Source organism: Arvicola amphibius, chromosome 3 (genome assembly GCF_903992535.2).
Source record: "Arvicola amphibius chromosome 3, mArvAmp1.2, whole genome shotgun sequence".
NCBI lineage: Eukaryota > Metazoa > Chordata > Mammalia > Rodentia > Cricetidae > Arvicola > Arvicola amphibius.
Genome location: NC_052049.1, coordinates 125,523,834 through 125,541,812, shown reverse-complemented (window position 1 = coordinate 125,541,812; position 17,979 = coordinate 125,523,834). Strand labels below are relative to the sequence as shown.

The 17,979-nt window shown below is 51.6% G+C and overlaps 1 protein-coding gene across 1 annotated transcript; it reads right to left on the bottom strand.

Annotated features, from left to right (window-relative positions):
• Positions 1 to 1,467: 1,467 nt before the first annotated feature.
• On the bottom strand, positions 1,468 to 10,538 carry LOC119809390 (taste receptor cell protein 1-like). Its single transcript, XM_038322220.1, has 12 exons — positions 10,496 to 10,538; positions 8,386 to 9,746; positions 6,736 to 6,797; positions 5,430 to 5,581; positions 5,144 to 5,274; positions 4,729 to 4,793; positions 4,316 to 4,455; positions 3,016 to 3,140; positions 2,866 to 2,924; positions 2,633 to 2,778; positions 2,313 to 2,395; positions 1,468 to 1,524 (listed from the first exon to the last, which is right to left on the bottom strand). Exons 1-12 carry the CDS (start codon positions 10,536 to 10,538, stop codon positions 1,468 to 1,470), a joined length of 2,424 nt encoding a protein of 807 aa, XP_038178148.1.
• Positions 10,539 to 17,979: the final 7,441 nt, after the last annotated feature.

Here is a 17,979-nt window from a genome sequence, read left to right as displayed (position 1 = left end):
ACGAGTTGCTGTCTCTATATCTGCAGCCTAGGCTGGCCTCATACTTATAACTATCCCGCCTCAGCCTCCAAGTGCTAGGAAGGTAGGTATGAAGTTTAATAAAATTTCCAAGCTGATTGGAAGCAGGGATTCAAGAGTAATACCACCACCATGTTCCTTTAAGTTACAGATGGAGAAACCTACGGACAGGATTTGCTGCAGGGTCACACAAAGCCATTGGCTGTGTGAAGACTCTTGTGCTGGTGGGACCCTCTGCTTCCTGCTCAGGTCTCCAGGGCCTATCCCCGGCCTGCCTGAGTAACTTGACCTCAGGAGATAGGGGCTAAACCCACATGAACATCACCTGACTTGGCTAATGCCAGGAGGGCGCTCAGGTCCTTGAGACTCTGGCATGGGGAAACCTGGCATTAAAGCCCAAGACAAGTGGCTGGGGGTCTCAGCAGCCTGTTCTGCTGACAAGCAGGGTCGGCAAGGTGAGCGGAGGAACAGTTTTCTCCTGAGTTGAGGTGCCAGGACAAACAGGAAGATGGTAGTGGTAGAGATTTTGTCTTTGCTAACCTGCGATGCCTTCCCTGGTTTGCAAAGGAGGGTTGGGCTGGATCACTGTCAGCCTCTCAAAGAAGCTGGGAGCGTGGCCTGAGTGTCTCTTGGGTTCCCCCTGCTGGAATGGAGGAGTGCTTCCAGCCCCGCCTGTCAGCCTCCGCTGAGGTGCATACTCCAGGCACCCAGCCAGCAAGTACTGTTTTGTTTTTGCTTTGTTTTGTTTTTTTCCAAATGTTGTCTTGCATGCTTTGGGGGCTTCTTTCCTGGCTGCCACCTCCAAACACTGACAGTGTAGCCTTTTAGGGTTCTCATTATTCAGCAGATAGGGTGTTAGAGTCTCCTTTCTTACTGGCCAGGTGTCTGAGCCATGCTGAAGTTGGCAGGCAGGTGGGGCTCCTTGTGTAGCCTGAACACAAATCCTTGGGCAAAGCTGTGATGACCACCATAGGGGTTCAGTGTCCATGATCACCATGGACACTCACCCTGGCTTTAGCCCTGCGAGCTTTGTGTATACGCATTGGCTCTTGGTCTCTCATCTTCCTAGTGTGGTCCCCATTTCATGGGTAGTGTGTGGTGGCAGCAGGCCCTGACAGAATGTCCTATGGAACTTGACTCCTTTTGTCCTGACTCACCTGTGTCTGCTGCAGGGAGCCTGTAGGCTTGGCCTTATGTGAAGGAAACCATTGCTCACCTCCTGGAGAGGTGGAAGCTAAGGGGATGGGAAGCCCCAAATGGACTGGCTTTGCAACAGGAGCAAGTGTTTTCCCCATTTTTATGCAGTGTAGAGGTGGGGTGAGGCAGGAGTTTGAAGAGAGTCAGTCCCAAGCTTGCCCTTCCTGCCCTGACCTCCTGCAGCTTGACTCTTCAGGACTGAGGTACTGTCTGGAAGCCCTAGGTGAGGTGAAGTGAGTGAGATGAGGTGACCTATGAGAGGTATGGGGTTTGCTTCTTGGTGAAGTGGGGAGCAGCTCCAAGGGCTACCTGGGGGTATAGAAAAGAGACAAAAGCCAGGAGTCAAAAATAATGTCTGGAAAGAAAGTGGAGCATGGTAGCACATGTCTGTGTAATCCTACTGTTGGAGCTTAGGCAGGAGGCCCACTGCAAACCTGAGGCCAGCGTGGGCTGTGCAGTAAAGGCCAGTGTGGGCTACGTGGTGAGAGAACTGTCACTCAAATAATTGCTGGTTGGTGCTGCCTTCCCTCACCTTGCTGGCCTTGGGTTATGGTGGAGGGCAGGCAGGAATCGAGTTGGCAGCATCTGGGACCTGGTCTAGGGCCAGGGGTGGTCACTGACAGCATCCTTACCCCTTGGCACATCTCTGTTCTCTGTCCCAGTTCTCCCCTTATGGACAGAGCTCGGTTTTTGTCACCCTAGCCCATGTCCAGAGCTCAAGTGGCTTCTGGGAGGAGTTAGCCTGACCACCCCTTGGCTTCTGCCCAAGGCAGGCGGATAGATCCCTGTTATGTGGACTGTACCACTCAGCACTGTGGCAGTAACTCGGGAGAAGGTTAGGCAGATCACGCGGAGGCCAGCCAGGGTGACCAGCGTCTGCCTGCCTGGTAGAAGAAGGGCCTCCACACTTGTGGAGCCACTGCTGTTGTGTGGCTTCAGTCCTCCAGTCTGAACTATGGAGGCGCAGTCATGGGGTCAAACCCAAGCCCCCGGTGGAAAGCATGTCACTCTGGATAGCAGGCTGCTGACCCTTTGAGTTAAGGCCTCAAAGGCTCAGCCTGTTTCTCCGGAAGAAGCCCTTGCCTGGCCAGACTCACCAGGACGAGGAGAGAAGTGATGAGTTGGAGGTTCAGCATGGAGTCACGGCTGGGGCCTCTGGAGGCTCTGGAGCTGGGTATGCCTGGAACAGAACGGAAAGGTTGAGTGTGTTTTCCATCCTCAAAGCCCTCAGAGACTTCTAGGCCTGGTGACTGTTCCAGGATACTCGGAGCCAGTGTACCCTGGGGGTTCACAGGAAGGGTAAGAGCAAACATGACCATGTAGTGCTGTGTGGCGGAGGGAAAGGCAGCATGGCAGAAACAGCAAGAGTGGAGACAGCAGAGGGATGGAGGACATGAACAGAGAGAGAGGCACTGACCAAGGACTGGGACGAACATCCCGAACTGGAGACCCTCAGCTTCCTTCAAGAAGCTCAGAGCTTGGTGCATGCACTCTTGAATGACGTCCTGGGCTGGTGCAGCCCCAAAGAAGGCAGCTTGCACTTTGGCAGTCAGTGGCTCCTGCCTGGGAGGATCATGACAGGCTTCAGGGGACTGGAGAGATGTGGAGAGACCCTCTCCTCCAGCCCCAGGATCCGAACTGAAGACTCACTGGAATTCTTCCACCACGACTTGACCAAAGTTCTGCAGCGGCTGGAGGACTGAGGTCAGCTGAGGTCAGAAGACAGCGGAGAGTGTCACCGGGCTGCACAGCCTAAGCCAGCCGCACACCCTTTCTCCACGCCTCCATCCCCTCAGTCACCCATTCTGTCAGCAGGCCACGAAGCTCCTGGGACTCAGAACTGGTCTTGTTCTCCAAGGCCTTGATGAAGGAGTGATCCAGGATCAGGAGCTGTGTCTCATAAAGTGCCAACTCTGCCTTCTCGCCTAAGGTGATGGGGTGGGATGGTGATAGCAGCCAGGACTCCCGTCTTCTGAGGACTCTGGGGGTAGGACCACACCCTGGCCCAAACCCACTGCTTCCATCCAGTGGGAAGCGCACTTGGTCGGAGGGCCCATCTTTGCTGCCTGCTTTGGTTAGACTAATGAGGTAAGATAGACTTACATTTTTAAGTGGATGAGAAATATCAGCAGTAGGAAATTGTATAGAATGAAAAGAATCTGATACACAATTTCCATGCTTGTATATGAAATTGTACCAGAACACAGCCAGCTCACTTGCTGTGACATGCCTTGGAGGGCTGGCTGTGTTCTCCCTGTAAGGGAGGAGCTAGGAGCCACAAAGGGCAACAAATATTAACTCTCTAACCCTTTGTGGTAACCTGCCAGCCCATGTTCTACCAGCCTGTCTAAGAGCAATGGCCTGTGCTCTCAGACTTGACAGCAGGAGATCTTGCTGGCTGCCGGTTCTTTATAATCCCTGATCTCCCAGGAAGGGATCTGTAATGACTTAAAGAAATATATAACACAGTCCTCCTTGAAGAGGAGTGGGTAGTCCCACTGTCTGCTAAGGGGATGCTAGGTCCTTTGAGGGTCGGCGCTGATGGGGCAGGCACATCATATGTTGAAAGTCAACTCTGAGAAAGATGGGTCAGGGACCCAAACCAAGGCCCTTTCTCTGGGAGCTACAGAGCAGAGCCCACAAGGCGGTAACATACAGTCTGAGAGACTATAGAGGTGGCAGGGACAGTCCTTAGGTGAATCTGCTTCCCTAGACTGAGGGTCTGCCCCAGAACAGCTCCAGGTGGTAGCTTCAGGAGACTGAGAGACCTTGGATTTCTCCAGCGTGGATGTACAAGCCTGCTCAACTCTTCCTCTCCGGGGCCCCATGGGACAGTCTTCACGCCGTTCTGACCCTGGTAATAGAGCTGACCCACTGCTGTCGCCTCTCTAGGCACATTAAGGATTAAGGGAGGACAGAGAGTTGACTGGCCATCTTGTATCTCTAGCCCAGGTTTCCCACAGAGCTCTGGGCCCTCTTTCTCCCTATGGGCTGGCACACACGCTTTGCTGTTGAGAATTCTGCTCCTTCTCAGAGGGGGCAGTGAGGCCTGGAGAGATAGGCAGACCCAGAGCCATACATGGGGCCCAAGATCACTCACCATTGGCCACCATGCTGGATTTCTGGAGGGTGGGGTCTGTTATGTGATGGGCCAAGTAACTGGCCAGGCCTTGGAGGTGGGTGGGGACGGGGCTCTTGAACTTGTATTCCATGTAAACGCTCACCCACTCGTTCACGTTGCTGGGGAAGGATGAGAGAGTGCAGAGTCAAGGGCTCTTTGCCAGTATAGGCTTCTAGGAGCAAGCGTGGAGCTCCTAAGTTTACACCCTATGTTCCCACCTCCAAGAGCAGAGCTCTAGGAGGCAGACTCAAGCCAGCTTAGACAAGGTCCTTATTGGCCGCCTCCAGCGGTTAGGGGTGGAGCTACCCTAGTGATGTATCTCCAAGTAGACTGGGTGAGCGGGGATAGGGTGGCTGAAGGACTGGGCCGCTGGATGGGATACTTAAACCTACCTGAACAGGAGGAGGGGCTGGTCCTGGGGATTAGCCTTGTAGAATCTTGACACCTCAGGGGTGACCTATAGGAAGCCTGGAGGTCAGGTTGCTTGGGAGGTGCCTGTTCTGAGGCCCAGGATGGGGTGGGGCCAGGCACTAGATAAGGACCCGAGGGCCATCTCTAGCGTGGTCTCCTGGGCAGGGATATTTGGTGACAACCTGGCCACTGACTTCTCTCAGAGCTTTCTCTTCCTCGGCCAGCTCCCCCCAGGGCAGGGCTGGGTTCCCTCCACGCTTGCCTTCCCATAAATGCCAAGCTGGTGCTGCTTTCACTGGGCATTATTGCACCTACCACTAACAGCTGTAGAGACCTGCTGACAAGGGAGGCAGGGAGAGCATCCCAGTCCCAGGAGCAGGGGAGAGGACACCTCACCAGTGGGAGGATCTGCTTCTCCAACAGGATAAAAGCATGAGAACCCGGCAGAAGCAGCTGGGGCAGGAAGGGCCTCATGAGGATGAAGCTGATGCTGACAGTCTCCCGGGAGAGGTCTGTTACATTGTACCCTGCGGAGCCATATACAGCTGTCTGGAAAGTTGGAATAGCCACCTTTCCCTCCATGGCCTATTCAGGGATTGGGCAGACTGAGTAGGATTCTCTCCAGTCAGCCTCCTCCATGAGCGGGTGAGGAGACATGGGGCAGGTGTTGCACTAGACTCACCATCAGAGGAGAGGCTGTTGTCAGTCAGGGACAGGTGCCCAAGCAACCACCTGGAGGCCTTCACTTTGCGGTATAAAGTCCAGAGGATTTCTAGGGCTGGGGGATCCGGCTGACCAAACACGAGGGAGGCCTGCACTTCTGTAGAACCAGGCCTGTAAGAGGAAACCAGTGGGGGCAAGGTAGGCCCGGCTGCTGCAGAAGGCAGTGTGCTGAAGGAGAGAAGCCTACGGGGCAGCTAGTAACTGCAGAGAGGAACCTCTGCAGGATTGAAGCAGTCACATGACCCCTGCAGTGCTGGGGCTCCTTGGTAAATGGGGATAAACTCCCCTTGGGAGAGGGCTGCTGTGAGGCCTGAAGGACTCAGCAAGGTGAGCACACAGCAGATGCTCGGTTAAAGTGAATTCCCTTTGACTCCTCAACGAACTGGTTCTCACAGAGACACTGGGAATCTGGTGTGGTGGGGGGAAGACTGGGGCAAGGTGTTACTCAAAGAGGCCAGAGCTGGCTGGGAGCTCTCAGGAGGTCTAGTGGACACAGAAAAAGCCTCAGCTGCAGTTCAAGTAGGGGGCTCTAGAGAGAGGGAAGCCTAGAGGGGAGGCAGCTCCTTCAGGCAGGTCTCAGGGAGAGACCTGGAAACAACGTCAGAATCTATAATACCACTTGCCCTTCCTGTGAGCATCTGTGTAATCCCAGAGCCGGGGAGATAAAACAGGCTCAGGGCAGGGAAGTCACAGAAATGAACTTCAGTTTAGTAAAAAGAATTTTTTTTCCAAGATAGGTTTTCTCTGTGTAGCCCTGGTTGTTCTGGAACTCACTCTAGACCAGGGTGGCCTTGAATTCATAGAGATCCGCCTGCTTCTGCCTCCCGAGTGCTGGAATTAAAGATGTGTGCCACCACCACTCAGCAAAGGGAAACGGATTTTGAACAGCTGTAATCATGGCCTAGATACTGCCCATCCCAATTCTGGAGCCAGTTCTCTTTTCTAGCAGCCCAGAGCAAGAGTTCCGCCCAAGGATTTACGTTTATTTGCATATCATTTACATGACCCTGACTCCAGAATAAGTAGCTGGATGCGCTCTTTGCCGCCTGTCTTCTCACAATCCTGTTACCACTGCCCAAAACCAACAGCTGGAATTAGGAAATAGCAGGAAGGCCAACTGAGGTCATGCAGCCCCACTGGTAGCAGAAACAAATGTGGGCCTCTTACCCACCCGTCTGGGCCAAGGTGTTCCTGGTCGCCTGAGGAGGGTTGAGCAGCCTAGGCTAGGGCTGCTAACAGCACAGGTCAGCGAGAACCACACTCACCGAAACAGCAGGGTGCTGACATTCTTGAAGCTGGAGAAGGCCTCATGGTAGATAAGCTGGAGCTGAGGCAGAAGCATGGGAGTCAGCCTGCCCACCCCTGCCTTGTGTCCCTCCATCCGCCTTGGCCTATAAAGTGGTCTCATCCCAGATCCTGGTCCAGCTGGGCCTTCCCTGGGATGTTCCCCTTTGGTAATCCAAGGCTTGTGATTACTTTGTTTGAGATCCTAACTGGAATCCATCTGTTCCAGGGCACATGTGCTGGCTTTACCACGGTAATCCCGTCACCCTGGCTCTGCATCCTGCCAGCTGCCAGCCAGGGCTGCCACTCCCATCCTCATTTACCAAAGAGATGGCTCAGTTATTAAAAGCATTGCCTGCTCTTCCAGAGGTCCTGAGTTCAATTCCCAGCAACCACATGGTGGCTCACAACCATCTGTCATGAGGTCTGGTGCCCTCTTCTGGCCTTCAGGCACACACAGAATATTGTATACATAATAAATATTTTTTTAAAAAAGTCCTTTGCCCAGCCCCTCTGCGACTTGGGTTCCCCCAGACAGTGTTCACTCTCCCCCGTGCTTGGGAAGCCCTTCACTGTTTGTTAAAACGCTCCCCACTGCCAGGTATGGGAGTGCATGCCTTTGGTCCCTGCACTTAGGAAGCTGAGGCAGGTTCACTGTTAGCCTGGCCTGACAATATGTTGAGGACCTGCTCAAGCAAATAAACAAATTCAAGCAACAAATGAAAACAAAACAAAACAAAAAAACCCCAATCAACCAAATAGACACAAAAACCATAACCAGGCCAGATGTGGTAACATTGAGCCTTACAGCACTTTGGAGAGGAATGCCCAAGAATCATTTGAAAGCCAGGTTTGGCTGCATAAAAACCATGTCTCAAAAAAAAAAAAAAAAAAGAAAAAAGAAAAAGCCCAGGAAAACAAAAAGAGGGCTATTCTGGTACTTGGAAGGCAGAGGCAGATGGATTAGGCAAGCCTGGTCTACATTGTGAGTTCCAGGCCAGCCATATTGCACAGTGAGATCTTGTCTCAAAACAACAAACAGACTAGAAAAGAAAGAAAAAGAGGACCCGTCGCTGTGGTAGAGTGGCCACCCAGTGTGCTCAAGCCACATTGCCCGGCAGTTTGCTAGCCTCCTGTATTGCTTCCCACAGCTTGTCGTGATTATAATTTGGTCGCCGTTAGACCTAAGTACTGTGCATAAAGAAATGAACCATTCAACAATGGGCAGGAAATTATGCCCTGAATGGCAGGTAAGAAATGGCCCTTCCTTTCCAGGATGCCTGCCCTGACACTGCTTCCAGAATTGAGGCAGGAACTGGACCTTACTTTGCCTGGGCATCCTGCTCCTAGATGAGACTGTGTGCTGATAAAAGACCAGCAGCTGCACCGCAGGAACCTGCTCTAGTTCTGGTAGGCGAGACCTCCCACACTGCGAGAGTTCCCTCTGTAATGACTCCTTCCGGGAGCATAGCATGGCACTCGTTAGATTTTATTATTTTGTGTCTAGCTGCTCTTAGGAGCCCAGACCTGTATAGTGTGTGTTGTGCTATGCCTGGCATACTCAGAAGGAAAGGAGAGTAGGAAAGATTGTCTTCATCCACACCCTTCTACCCAGCGAGCAGGTGCCACACCTGGTAGCAGATAAACCTCTCCAACATCTGGCGCTTCGGGGCTACCAGGTTCCAGGCAGCTGTGGTGAAGCGTTCACTGTTGATCCTGAAGGTCACAGAATGGATCACATGACTAGGTCCTGGAGTGGAGGAACTCAAGTCCTCCAAAGACACATCTTGGCCAGGGTGAGGCAGGGTAGGGGAGAGGGTAGCATCAGCACCTCCAGATAACTTTGTGGAGCCAGACCTATGTGGGGCGAGGGAGAGGGTGGGCAGGTGGATCGGGCTGATAGGAACCCATGACCCAGGGTGGCTGGGTCGTAGGGGTGCAAGGTTTGATGTTTTAATGGAAGAGTCTGTGGCTGAGGGTGCAGTCACAGACACAGAAGGTTTAGGAGGGCCCCTGGCTTCTGTGGTGACAGAGGAAATTGGGTCCAGGATTGAGGATGGTGATGGGAAGAATGACAGAGATGGAGGTGATGGGGATGAAGATGGGGGCACTGCCAATGAGGAGGGTGGGGAGTAGGGGGAAGATGAATGTGAAGGTGACGTTGCTGATGGCAACAGCAGCACAGAAGCATCACTGGATACTGGGCCTGTGGCCAAAGTGACAGTGTTTTCAGCTGACCCAGAGCCCACTGTAAAGGCTTGGGAGGGCAGGCCCAGCTGAAATGTTCCTGAAGATGCAGGTAGCAGGGGCTCTCTTGGAAAGTTAGTCAGTCCTGAGGAGTTCCTGGGAGCCACAGATGGGGATGCCTCTGGCCTGGAGTGGCCATTCCTCCACGCAGTGGGACTGAAGGTGTTCTGGAACAGGCATGGAGCTCTAGAAAATATGGGGAAAGGGAACACTCTGACTGGTGAGCATGTTGGTTTAGGTGCAGTGCTTGTCTCCGGCAATGCAGAGGCAGGGACTATCCAAGACAACTTGGGGACCTTGCGGAATTTCTCAGATCCATGTGTGGGAGAAGGCTGTGGCAATGGCATAGCAATTGTTTCTAGAGTTCCAGAGGCCATGTTTTCCTCGACAGGGTCAGCCCCTGAGGACACTGGCTGAGAATCAGCAGTTCTGTGGGCTGCAGATGTGGTCAGGACTGAGGGGATTGGTCTGGGTATGCCTCTCCCTGAGGGCCTGGTCCTTCCTAAGGGGCCAGACATTGAGGGGGCCTCCTGGCCTCCTGCTGCCTCTTTAGAAAGGGCTCCTGCCCTCTTCTCCAGGGCCTCTGAATTCTTCTCAACTGAGAGGATGCCGCCAACAGTTTCTCTTAGGATGTCCAGGATGCTGCTACTTTGCCGAGCAGATGTGCCAGGGGCTGAAGGAAGCTGCTTAAGGTCTTCATGCGTAGAAAGAAGGGCCAGGGTAGAAGTCAAGACTACCAAGAAGGCTGCAAAGCAAGACAGGCCTGGTTCTGCAGTGTCGGGTGGGCAGGACTGACCCCTAACCTCTCGGATCTCACCGTCACATCTTGCTCACTTAGGTACCTGAGAGTAACAGCTGGGCCTGGTTGTCACTTAAGTTGTCTCCCCTCCCTGACATGGCCCTGGGTGGAGGTAAAGGCATTCCTGTGTTAGCCAGCCCAGGAATGGACACTGTGAGGACAATGGGACAAGTCTTCAGGATTTGTCTGTCTCTTAACAACCTCCATGTCAAGGACCCTCCCAAGAAGAAGTCTCCCAGGCCCAGCTGGTTGCCAGGAGTTGAGAGTCTTGTCTATTTGAACCACGTCTGAGGCCAGACTAGCCTGATGGTGCTGAAAATGCTGTCTGCCTCTCCATTGTGGGTGAGACGGTGACCTGACCATGCTGCCTGCATTCAGGGTTCTTCTTAGGGGCTGACTGGGTGATGGAGCACATATGTGGAAAATCTCTGAAGGCTGTGGGTTAACGCCAAACCTACCTATGTGTGTCTAGCGCTCCAAGCAGGTGACCCTGAGAGCTCTCAAGGAACCTGAGGTCTCCAATCTTTCCCTGGCATCCCCCAGTCAAGGCCAGACAAATGTGAAGATGATAAACAGAAGCCCTGAGGTGGGACTCAGGGAGTTCACCCGGGAGAAGGATTCTGTCCTTCCCTACTAAGTTAGCAGGTGATGGGGAGAAGGTACCCAGCTCCCCTTGCCATTCCCTACTCACTTACTGGCCAAGAGAGTTCCTGCTGCAGGAAACCACCGCTTGTCCATGCTGCAGGCTCCTGCCAAGACTTCGAAGGAGGCAGCGTCAAGCCACAGACACAGTGATGTTCTCTGCAAGGACAGAACTCCTCAGGTTGGGGTAGAACTTGGTGTAGAGCTCTTGCCTAAAATGTGAGATGCCCTGAGTTCTACCCCCATCACCCACCTGTCCCCTCATGCCAGTAGCTGTTCAGAGTTAATGTCCTTGTGGGCGTGGAGGAAGCCACGAGTGAGTGAAGTCCTGAGTGGATGCGTGCTGTTGTCATGGGCATGGCCATGTGAAGGGCACCAATGTCACAGCCCCATGGGAAATGGCGAAACCTTCCCTAGGCGAGGCTCTCTTACAGATTGCTTCTTCTGGGATTTGCTAAACCTGCCTCCTTGTTCAGTAGTATATAATAATCCTGATTTCTTGTTTATCTTTGTGCATTAACCCCACCTTCCTGATTCAGCTGTAAGCAATGAGCCCACCTCCCTGTTCAACCGTATATAATAAACATACTGAGGTACTTTGGCTTCTCTATTAGAGAGTCCAATGCTCCCGACCCCAGCTTTTCTGTGCAGGTGACCGTGTCTGTCGTTTCTTTATTCTCTCACCACCCCAGTCAGGTCAGTTCTTGGAACTGTGATGGATGAGGAGTGTCCTTTCTTGTCTAGGTGAGGAAGGAGAGCCAGTGGTGTTTTGGTGGTGGGGGTTGTGATGTCAGAGGTAGTCAGAGATGGGCGTGAGGGTAGCTAGGTGCTAACTGTGGTGTGGGAGCTCTCTCTCTCTCTCTCTCTCTCTCTCTCTCTCTCTCTCTCTCTCACACACACACACACACACAGAGAGAGAGAGAGAGAGAGAGAGAGAGAGAGGAGAGAGAGAGGAGAGAGAGAGAGAGAGAGAGCTTCCACCCAAAGCCTCTGCCCCAGCTTCCATTCCATCAGACAGAGAGGGGCTGGATCATGGCAGATCAAGATAGACAGCCCCATTCATATGCCAGTGGTCCTTCCTAGAGCTTTGGTCAGAATCTTGCACCAGGGATGTGGAGGTGGCTGGGCTTTGGGTAGAAGGGACTCCTTTCTAGCTTCAGTTAGTTTTGTTTTTGTTTTGTTTTGTTTTGTTTTGTCAACTTGTTACAATCTAGAGCCATCTAAGAAGGAATCTCAACTGAGAAAAAGCCTCCAGGATATTATCTTTAGGCAAACCTCTGGGGGCATTTTATTGATTAATGATTGGTGTGGGTGGTGCCAGGCCTGGGCAGGTAGTCCTGGGGTTTATTAGAAAGCAGGCTGATCAAGCTGTGGAGAACAAACCAGTGCACAGCCTTCCTCCACGGCCTCCACTTCAGTTCCTGCCTCTCTGTTCCTGCCTTTCTGGAGTTCAGCTTTCACTTTGCCTGGTGGACTGTAATGCATAAGCCAGACAAACCCTTTCCCCCCAAAGCTGCTTTTGGTCACAGTCTTTATCACAGGAAAAAAAAAAGGCAAGACATGCCCATCCACACTACTGAAGACTGACCTAAGCAGCCTTGAACTCCTTAGCACCCCTGGCTCAGGGATAAACAGGGGGCAGGCTCAGGTCTTAGCCCTCTAACTCTTGGGGACAACTAGAGGTTCGGCAGCCTTTGCCCCTCAGGTTTCCTGGCCTCTGTAGGATCTACCCTGTCCCAGGGGTCAGTACTGTTCTTGGTCAGCAGAGCCTGGATGGGGAGAAAAATAACCAGAACCTGAAGGAGGGAATCCTCCATTAGCAACTGGGCTGGGGAGTCCCAGCCAGGATCCTACCAACCCCCAGCTCCTTCTACTTGGGCACACCCCTCCCTACCTAAAGGTGTTGTCTGTCTATTTATATATTTTGCTCAACTGACTGTTGAAGTAGGACTTTGCCACGTTGCATAAAGGTGCTACCTGTTATATTCCCAGCCCTTTAATTTTTCTTTTTTTACATTGAGATGTGGTCTCACTAAGTGGCTCAGGTTGGCCTTGAAATCACTCTATAACCTAGACAGTTCTTGACTTTGCAAGCGTCCGCTTCAGCTGCCTTATTGTCTGGGATTAGATCCTTGTATCAATAGGCACAGCTACTAGAAATGTTTTCTGAGAGGGGAAACCATAGCATGCAGATCCACGATTCTCTAGGCCTTCTCACCCAGCCTGTTCTGTTGGCTTCTTAGACATTTGCTATCTGTAGGCCATTACTCTGCTGTATCCCAGGGGGCTGCTGCCTCTTCCCTGCCATCCCTGGAGGCTGAGGGATGCTATGGGGGACATGCCTCCCAAGAAGAGGAGACGACTTTGGCTTTGACAGCTCCCACCTGCAATCCTGGCTCCCTTATGCTCATTCTCCCCGAAGCTGCCCTCTGCCAGTCCCCGTGGCCTGTCCCCAAGCCTGTAGACACACATCTGCGCCTTTATTCTCCAAACTCACTTGTGTTCCCTGGATGCCTAGGTCTTACTTGGTGTCCCTGGTGCTGCCAAGAAGCCTCTGCCCTCGAGGAGGAGGATAGAGCTTGGTGTGATTACGCTTTGCTCCACCTGTTTCTGGTGGGCAGGACTACTGCTTTCCTAGCAGTCTCGGACTGAGGAAGATCCTGTTTCTGATGGCTCTATTATAAAGAGGGAGACCTACTCATACTTCAGGACACTGGGTTCCTATCTGCCCCTCTGGCACCCTCCAGGCCAGACTGGGCTCAAACCCTCAAACTGGAGAAGTTAATTTGTTGAGCCATAGTGAGAAAAGCTGCAGCTCTCCAGTGAGCCAGGCATGCGGCATATACACACTTCAGTCCTAGCACTTAGAAGTTGGAGGCAGGAAGATTGTTACAAGTTTGAAGGCAGCCAGTTTGGTCTACATAGTGAGTCCCTGTCTAAAACTGAAGTAAGTAAGTAAGTAAATAAATGAGACCAAACCAGTCTGGACCTGCAGGCTCAGAAGCCTAAGTCTCAGGAGGCTAAGGCAGGAAGATTGTAAATTCAAGACCTGCCTAGGCAACTTATTAAGATCTTGTCTCAAAAGTAAGTAAGAGAGGACTAGGGGCATACTTCAGCAGTAGAGTTCTTACCTAGCATTTACTTTGCAAAGACTCCAGGTCCAAGCCCCAGTAGGAAGGGAGTGAAATCAGGATTCAGCATGTATGAAAGACGAGAGCTAATCTATAGCCAGAATCAGTTCTCAGTCTGTGACAAGTGTTTGTGCTCACTGTGGAGTAGGGGTAGGCAAGTTTAATCCTGGCAGGGTGTTGCTCTCCCTGCCTACTCTGGTCCCCAGCCAGATGCAATGCCACCAACACATGGAGTAAGTTAAATGGAATCTGGCCTCCCATCAATTTAACAAAATGTCAACAAAAGAGTTAGAAAATCCATAAGTGCTGCTAGACTGTGCCAAGGTCTAGCCCAAGTGTTCAATACAATTTTTCTTATGGGTCCACTTTGATCCTCCAGTAAGGACTCTCTTGGCTCTCTAGCAGGGTTCCCTTTGCCTTAAAGCTCCGTAGCCCGACACCCACCCTAGCACTGTCCTGTTCTGGCACCTAATACAGCCAAGTGCTGGGGAGACTGCTTGCCCTGATGACTAAGTCATGGGTTCCCACAGCCTGTATCTTACCTGGTACCCTCGGCAGGAGGAGATACTGTCCAAGCTTCCTGTGTTCCTGGCTCGAAGAGTGTGCATATACTCAAAGGGTCTTGAGAGGGGTTAGTAGGTATGGTGGAACCTCCTGGGGGTGGGTTCCAAGCTAGGTAGACATTTGCCTAGACACACAGGCAGCTGGACCAGCAGATGCTTGGCTTTGCCTAAATATCTTCCAACAGGAACCTTCCTGGTTGCAGGGATGGGGCACCAAACTGGGATCCCCTTCCTGATACCATCTTCCTGGCTCCTAGCCCACACTCTGAGGAAGAATGGCATGGAATCTTTCACGACTTATGAGACCTTAGTCCCGTCTTAGTTATCAGAGAGGATGCTATGATAGACAGCCTGAGGCTCAACCCAACAAGGACAGGACTAGTGGCTCCTCTGAAGACCATGCAGGAAAGAGTAGGGTGCCTGGGACCCTACCTAGCCTCTTTCCAGTTCTGAATTCTGCATGTATTAGAGGCCTCAGAACTGGGTCAATCCCAGGCCAGAACCAGCCCAATTCCTCTCACATGCCCTAGCCATGTTCTTGCTACAGAAAGAGAGAGCATGAGAGAGAGAGAGAGAGAGAGAGAGAGAGAGAGAGAGAGAGAGAGAGACAGACTGTCTAATCATTTGTTGTCTACCCACCGTGCTTCTAGGACAAGAGGTCCAGGCAGGAGGAACAGCAAGAATGAGGCCCCACAGGTAAACGTAAAGGTGTGAATCTTCTCTCTCTCTCTCTCTCTCTCTCTCTCTCTCTCTCTCTCTCTCTCTCTCTCTCTCTCTCTCTGTGTGTGTGTGTGTGTTTGTGTTTGTGTACAGACAAATGAGGGAAGCTACAATCCCAGAATTCCCCAGTCTTTGGTTCCCTGTTGATCTTAAGGTTCAAGCTATGGATCCTCCGGGGTCCGGGAAGAGTTTTGGTTCACATCCTGCCATCTTCTCATCTAGCTTTCTAGTTCATCATCTCGTCTTCTAAGCTGGTTGTGTCCATGAGCCCAGCCAGCAGCTAGGTCAGGTGACTAGTGTTACTGAGCTAGGCAGGATGCCTGGCTATCATCAGGGTGTCCTAGCCCACCTTTAGCCCCATGGGATTCTGTTCCCCTGAGCAATAATGGTGTTGTTCTTCTGGTGCTCCAACCCAAGACTTGCTCCATACCTCCAAAGGGGCTTCTGTGTCTCCTTCTGTAGTGATGGTCTATTTGTATTTCAATAAGTAATGCTTGCCGAATCAGAGAGTAAAACAGCCTTACAGACCAGGCAGTGGTGACACACATCTTTAATCCAAGTAGCCACACTAGTTTGCCATAGAAACCGGGTAGTAGTGGTACATGCCTTTAATCCCAGCCTTAGAGAGGAATATAAGATGGGAAGAGACAGCTCTAAGACACAGTCCTATTCTGAGGATTCCTGGAGGCAGGGTTGCCATTTCAGACTGAAGTAAAGCTAAGAGCCAGTGGCTGACTGTTTTTGCTTTTCTGACCTTCTGGTTGAACCCCAATATCTGTCTGTGGGTTTTTATTAATCGTGCTACATCCTTCCTGCTCTTCTCTTCCAGGCTGGCACCTGGCCTTCCAACTTTCCCTTACTGCCTGGGCATGTGTGTGTTAGAAGAGAATTCAATCATTTGGGCATGGTGGTGCATACCTACAGTCTCAGCTACTGGGGGGTAGAGACAGAAGAATCAGGAATTCAACCTACCTGAGACCTTATCTCAAAATTAAAGTTTGTTTGTTTTTGTTTGGGACAGTTCCCCATTGTAGTCCAGGCTGGCCTTGAACTCAATATATTGCTGATGATAGCTTTGGACTCCCAATCTTCCTGCCTTCGTCTCCCAAGTTCTGTGATTTCAGCTGTGAGATGCCATACCTAGGTTACTTTTTTATTTTTGAAGCAGTTGAGTTGCCCAGGCTGGCCTTGAACTCACTTTATAACCCAGGTCAAAGCTGTACATTCAATCTCCCTCTCCACCTTCCTGTGTAGCAAAGGTCACAAGCAAGGCTGGTCATGCTTGGGAGTTTTTGTTTTGTTTTGAGACAGGCTATTGTGTATCTAAGATTAGCCTCTGGACTTGAGGCTGACTTGAGACTTGTACTGAGAATGACCTCAGCACAATTGCTTCTGTCCCAGCTCTCAAGTACTGGGATTACAAGTTTGAACCACTATCCCTGTAATGATCTATCCTGTCCCTTTAAGAGACAAGCCCCGCCTACTCCCTCCCCCATCTGCTGAGACAGGCAGATCTTCCTTCTTGCTTGCAGCCCAAGTCTCTTCGTTTCTGTCTCCCTCTTGAAGAGACAGCTTCTGTCTCTCCCTTTTCCCAACTTCTCCCCTTCTGTCTCTGTCTCTCTGTCTCTGTCTCTCTCTGTCTCTCTCTCTCTGTCTCTCTCTCTCTCTCTACTCTTCTCCCCTTTCCCCTCTATAACCCACTAAATAAATATCTAACCTCCCTCTGCATGGCGTGCCTATCCATGTCTCTGTCTCTCATCTGCCTCATGGCTCCCTGACTGGGACAGCCACCTTCAGAGACCTGTGGCGTGTCTCATGGCATGCCCACTTGTCTGTCTCTCCTCTTGGGACCGGCTGCCCCATTGAGATCTCTCATTCACCATGTGGCTTCCTGCCCGGGACTCGTAGCTCGCTGCAGCTACTTGGGGAACTATGCCATCCCTACCTGGGACTGGCTGCTCTTGGGACCCTCTGCCCACTGCCTGCCGCCACTTCAGGGACCTGTGGCATGGTCTCATGGCCCGCTGCCTGCTGCCCACTGCCTGCAGCCTCTTCAGGGACCTGTGGCGTGGTCTCATGGCCCGCTGCCTGCTGCCCACTGCTTGTCACCACTTCAGGAACCTGTGGCGTGGTCTCATGGCACGCTGCCTGCTGCCCACTGCCTGCAGCCTCTTCAGGGACCTGTGGCGTGGTCTCGTGGCCCGCTGCCTGCTGCAGCCACTCAGGGACCTGTGGCATGGTCTCGTGGCCCGCTGCCTGCTGCAGCCACTCAGGGATCCGCAACAATTTTACTTTCACCATAACAATCCCTGGCCTTGATTTTGAGTTTTGATATGACCCCAATGAGTCTTTAATAATTTCCTTGCCTTCTGCTAAGTGCAAATATTCCTGAACAGGTATTTAGAAACTGCTTTTGCTAAATGACATCAATGCCTCTTGGGCCTGCAGATAACAAAAATCAAGTCAAGACTTAGGACCCCTGCCTTTGTCGTATGCGTCTCCTTTACTTTTGTCACGTTTGCCTGTGCATGTAGACACGCTAATAACTCAGTGATGTGTGTCTAAAACTTGTGACTCCAAACCTTCCTCATCCTACTTAAGGCTAAAGGCAGAGCAAGAAAAGCACCGAGGTATCTTAGCATTGGCTATTAGTGTTCTGCCCCAGACTCCTTCCTAAAGTGTGCCTGAAGCTGTCTAGTAATTGTCCTAAGCTTGCAGTTGCCTTGCAGTCCAAAACACTGAAGCTTGAAAGACATGCCACTCAGTGATGAGACGACCCCAGAGCCTTGTGTCTCTCTGCCTCTCTCTCCAGGCCGACCTCTAACTCACAGCCTTCTCTGCCTCCATTATGCTGGGGTCAAAGGTGAACACCATCATGCTCAGCTCTCTTTCAGTGTTTTTGAGATCATGTCTAGTCTGGCCTAAAACTTTTATATATGTATAAATATACACACATATTACACACACACATATATATATTATACACACACCACACACACATATATTATACACACATAACACACACACATATACACACATCACACACACACATATACACACATCACACATCACACACACATACACACACACATATATTATACACACATCACACACACATACACA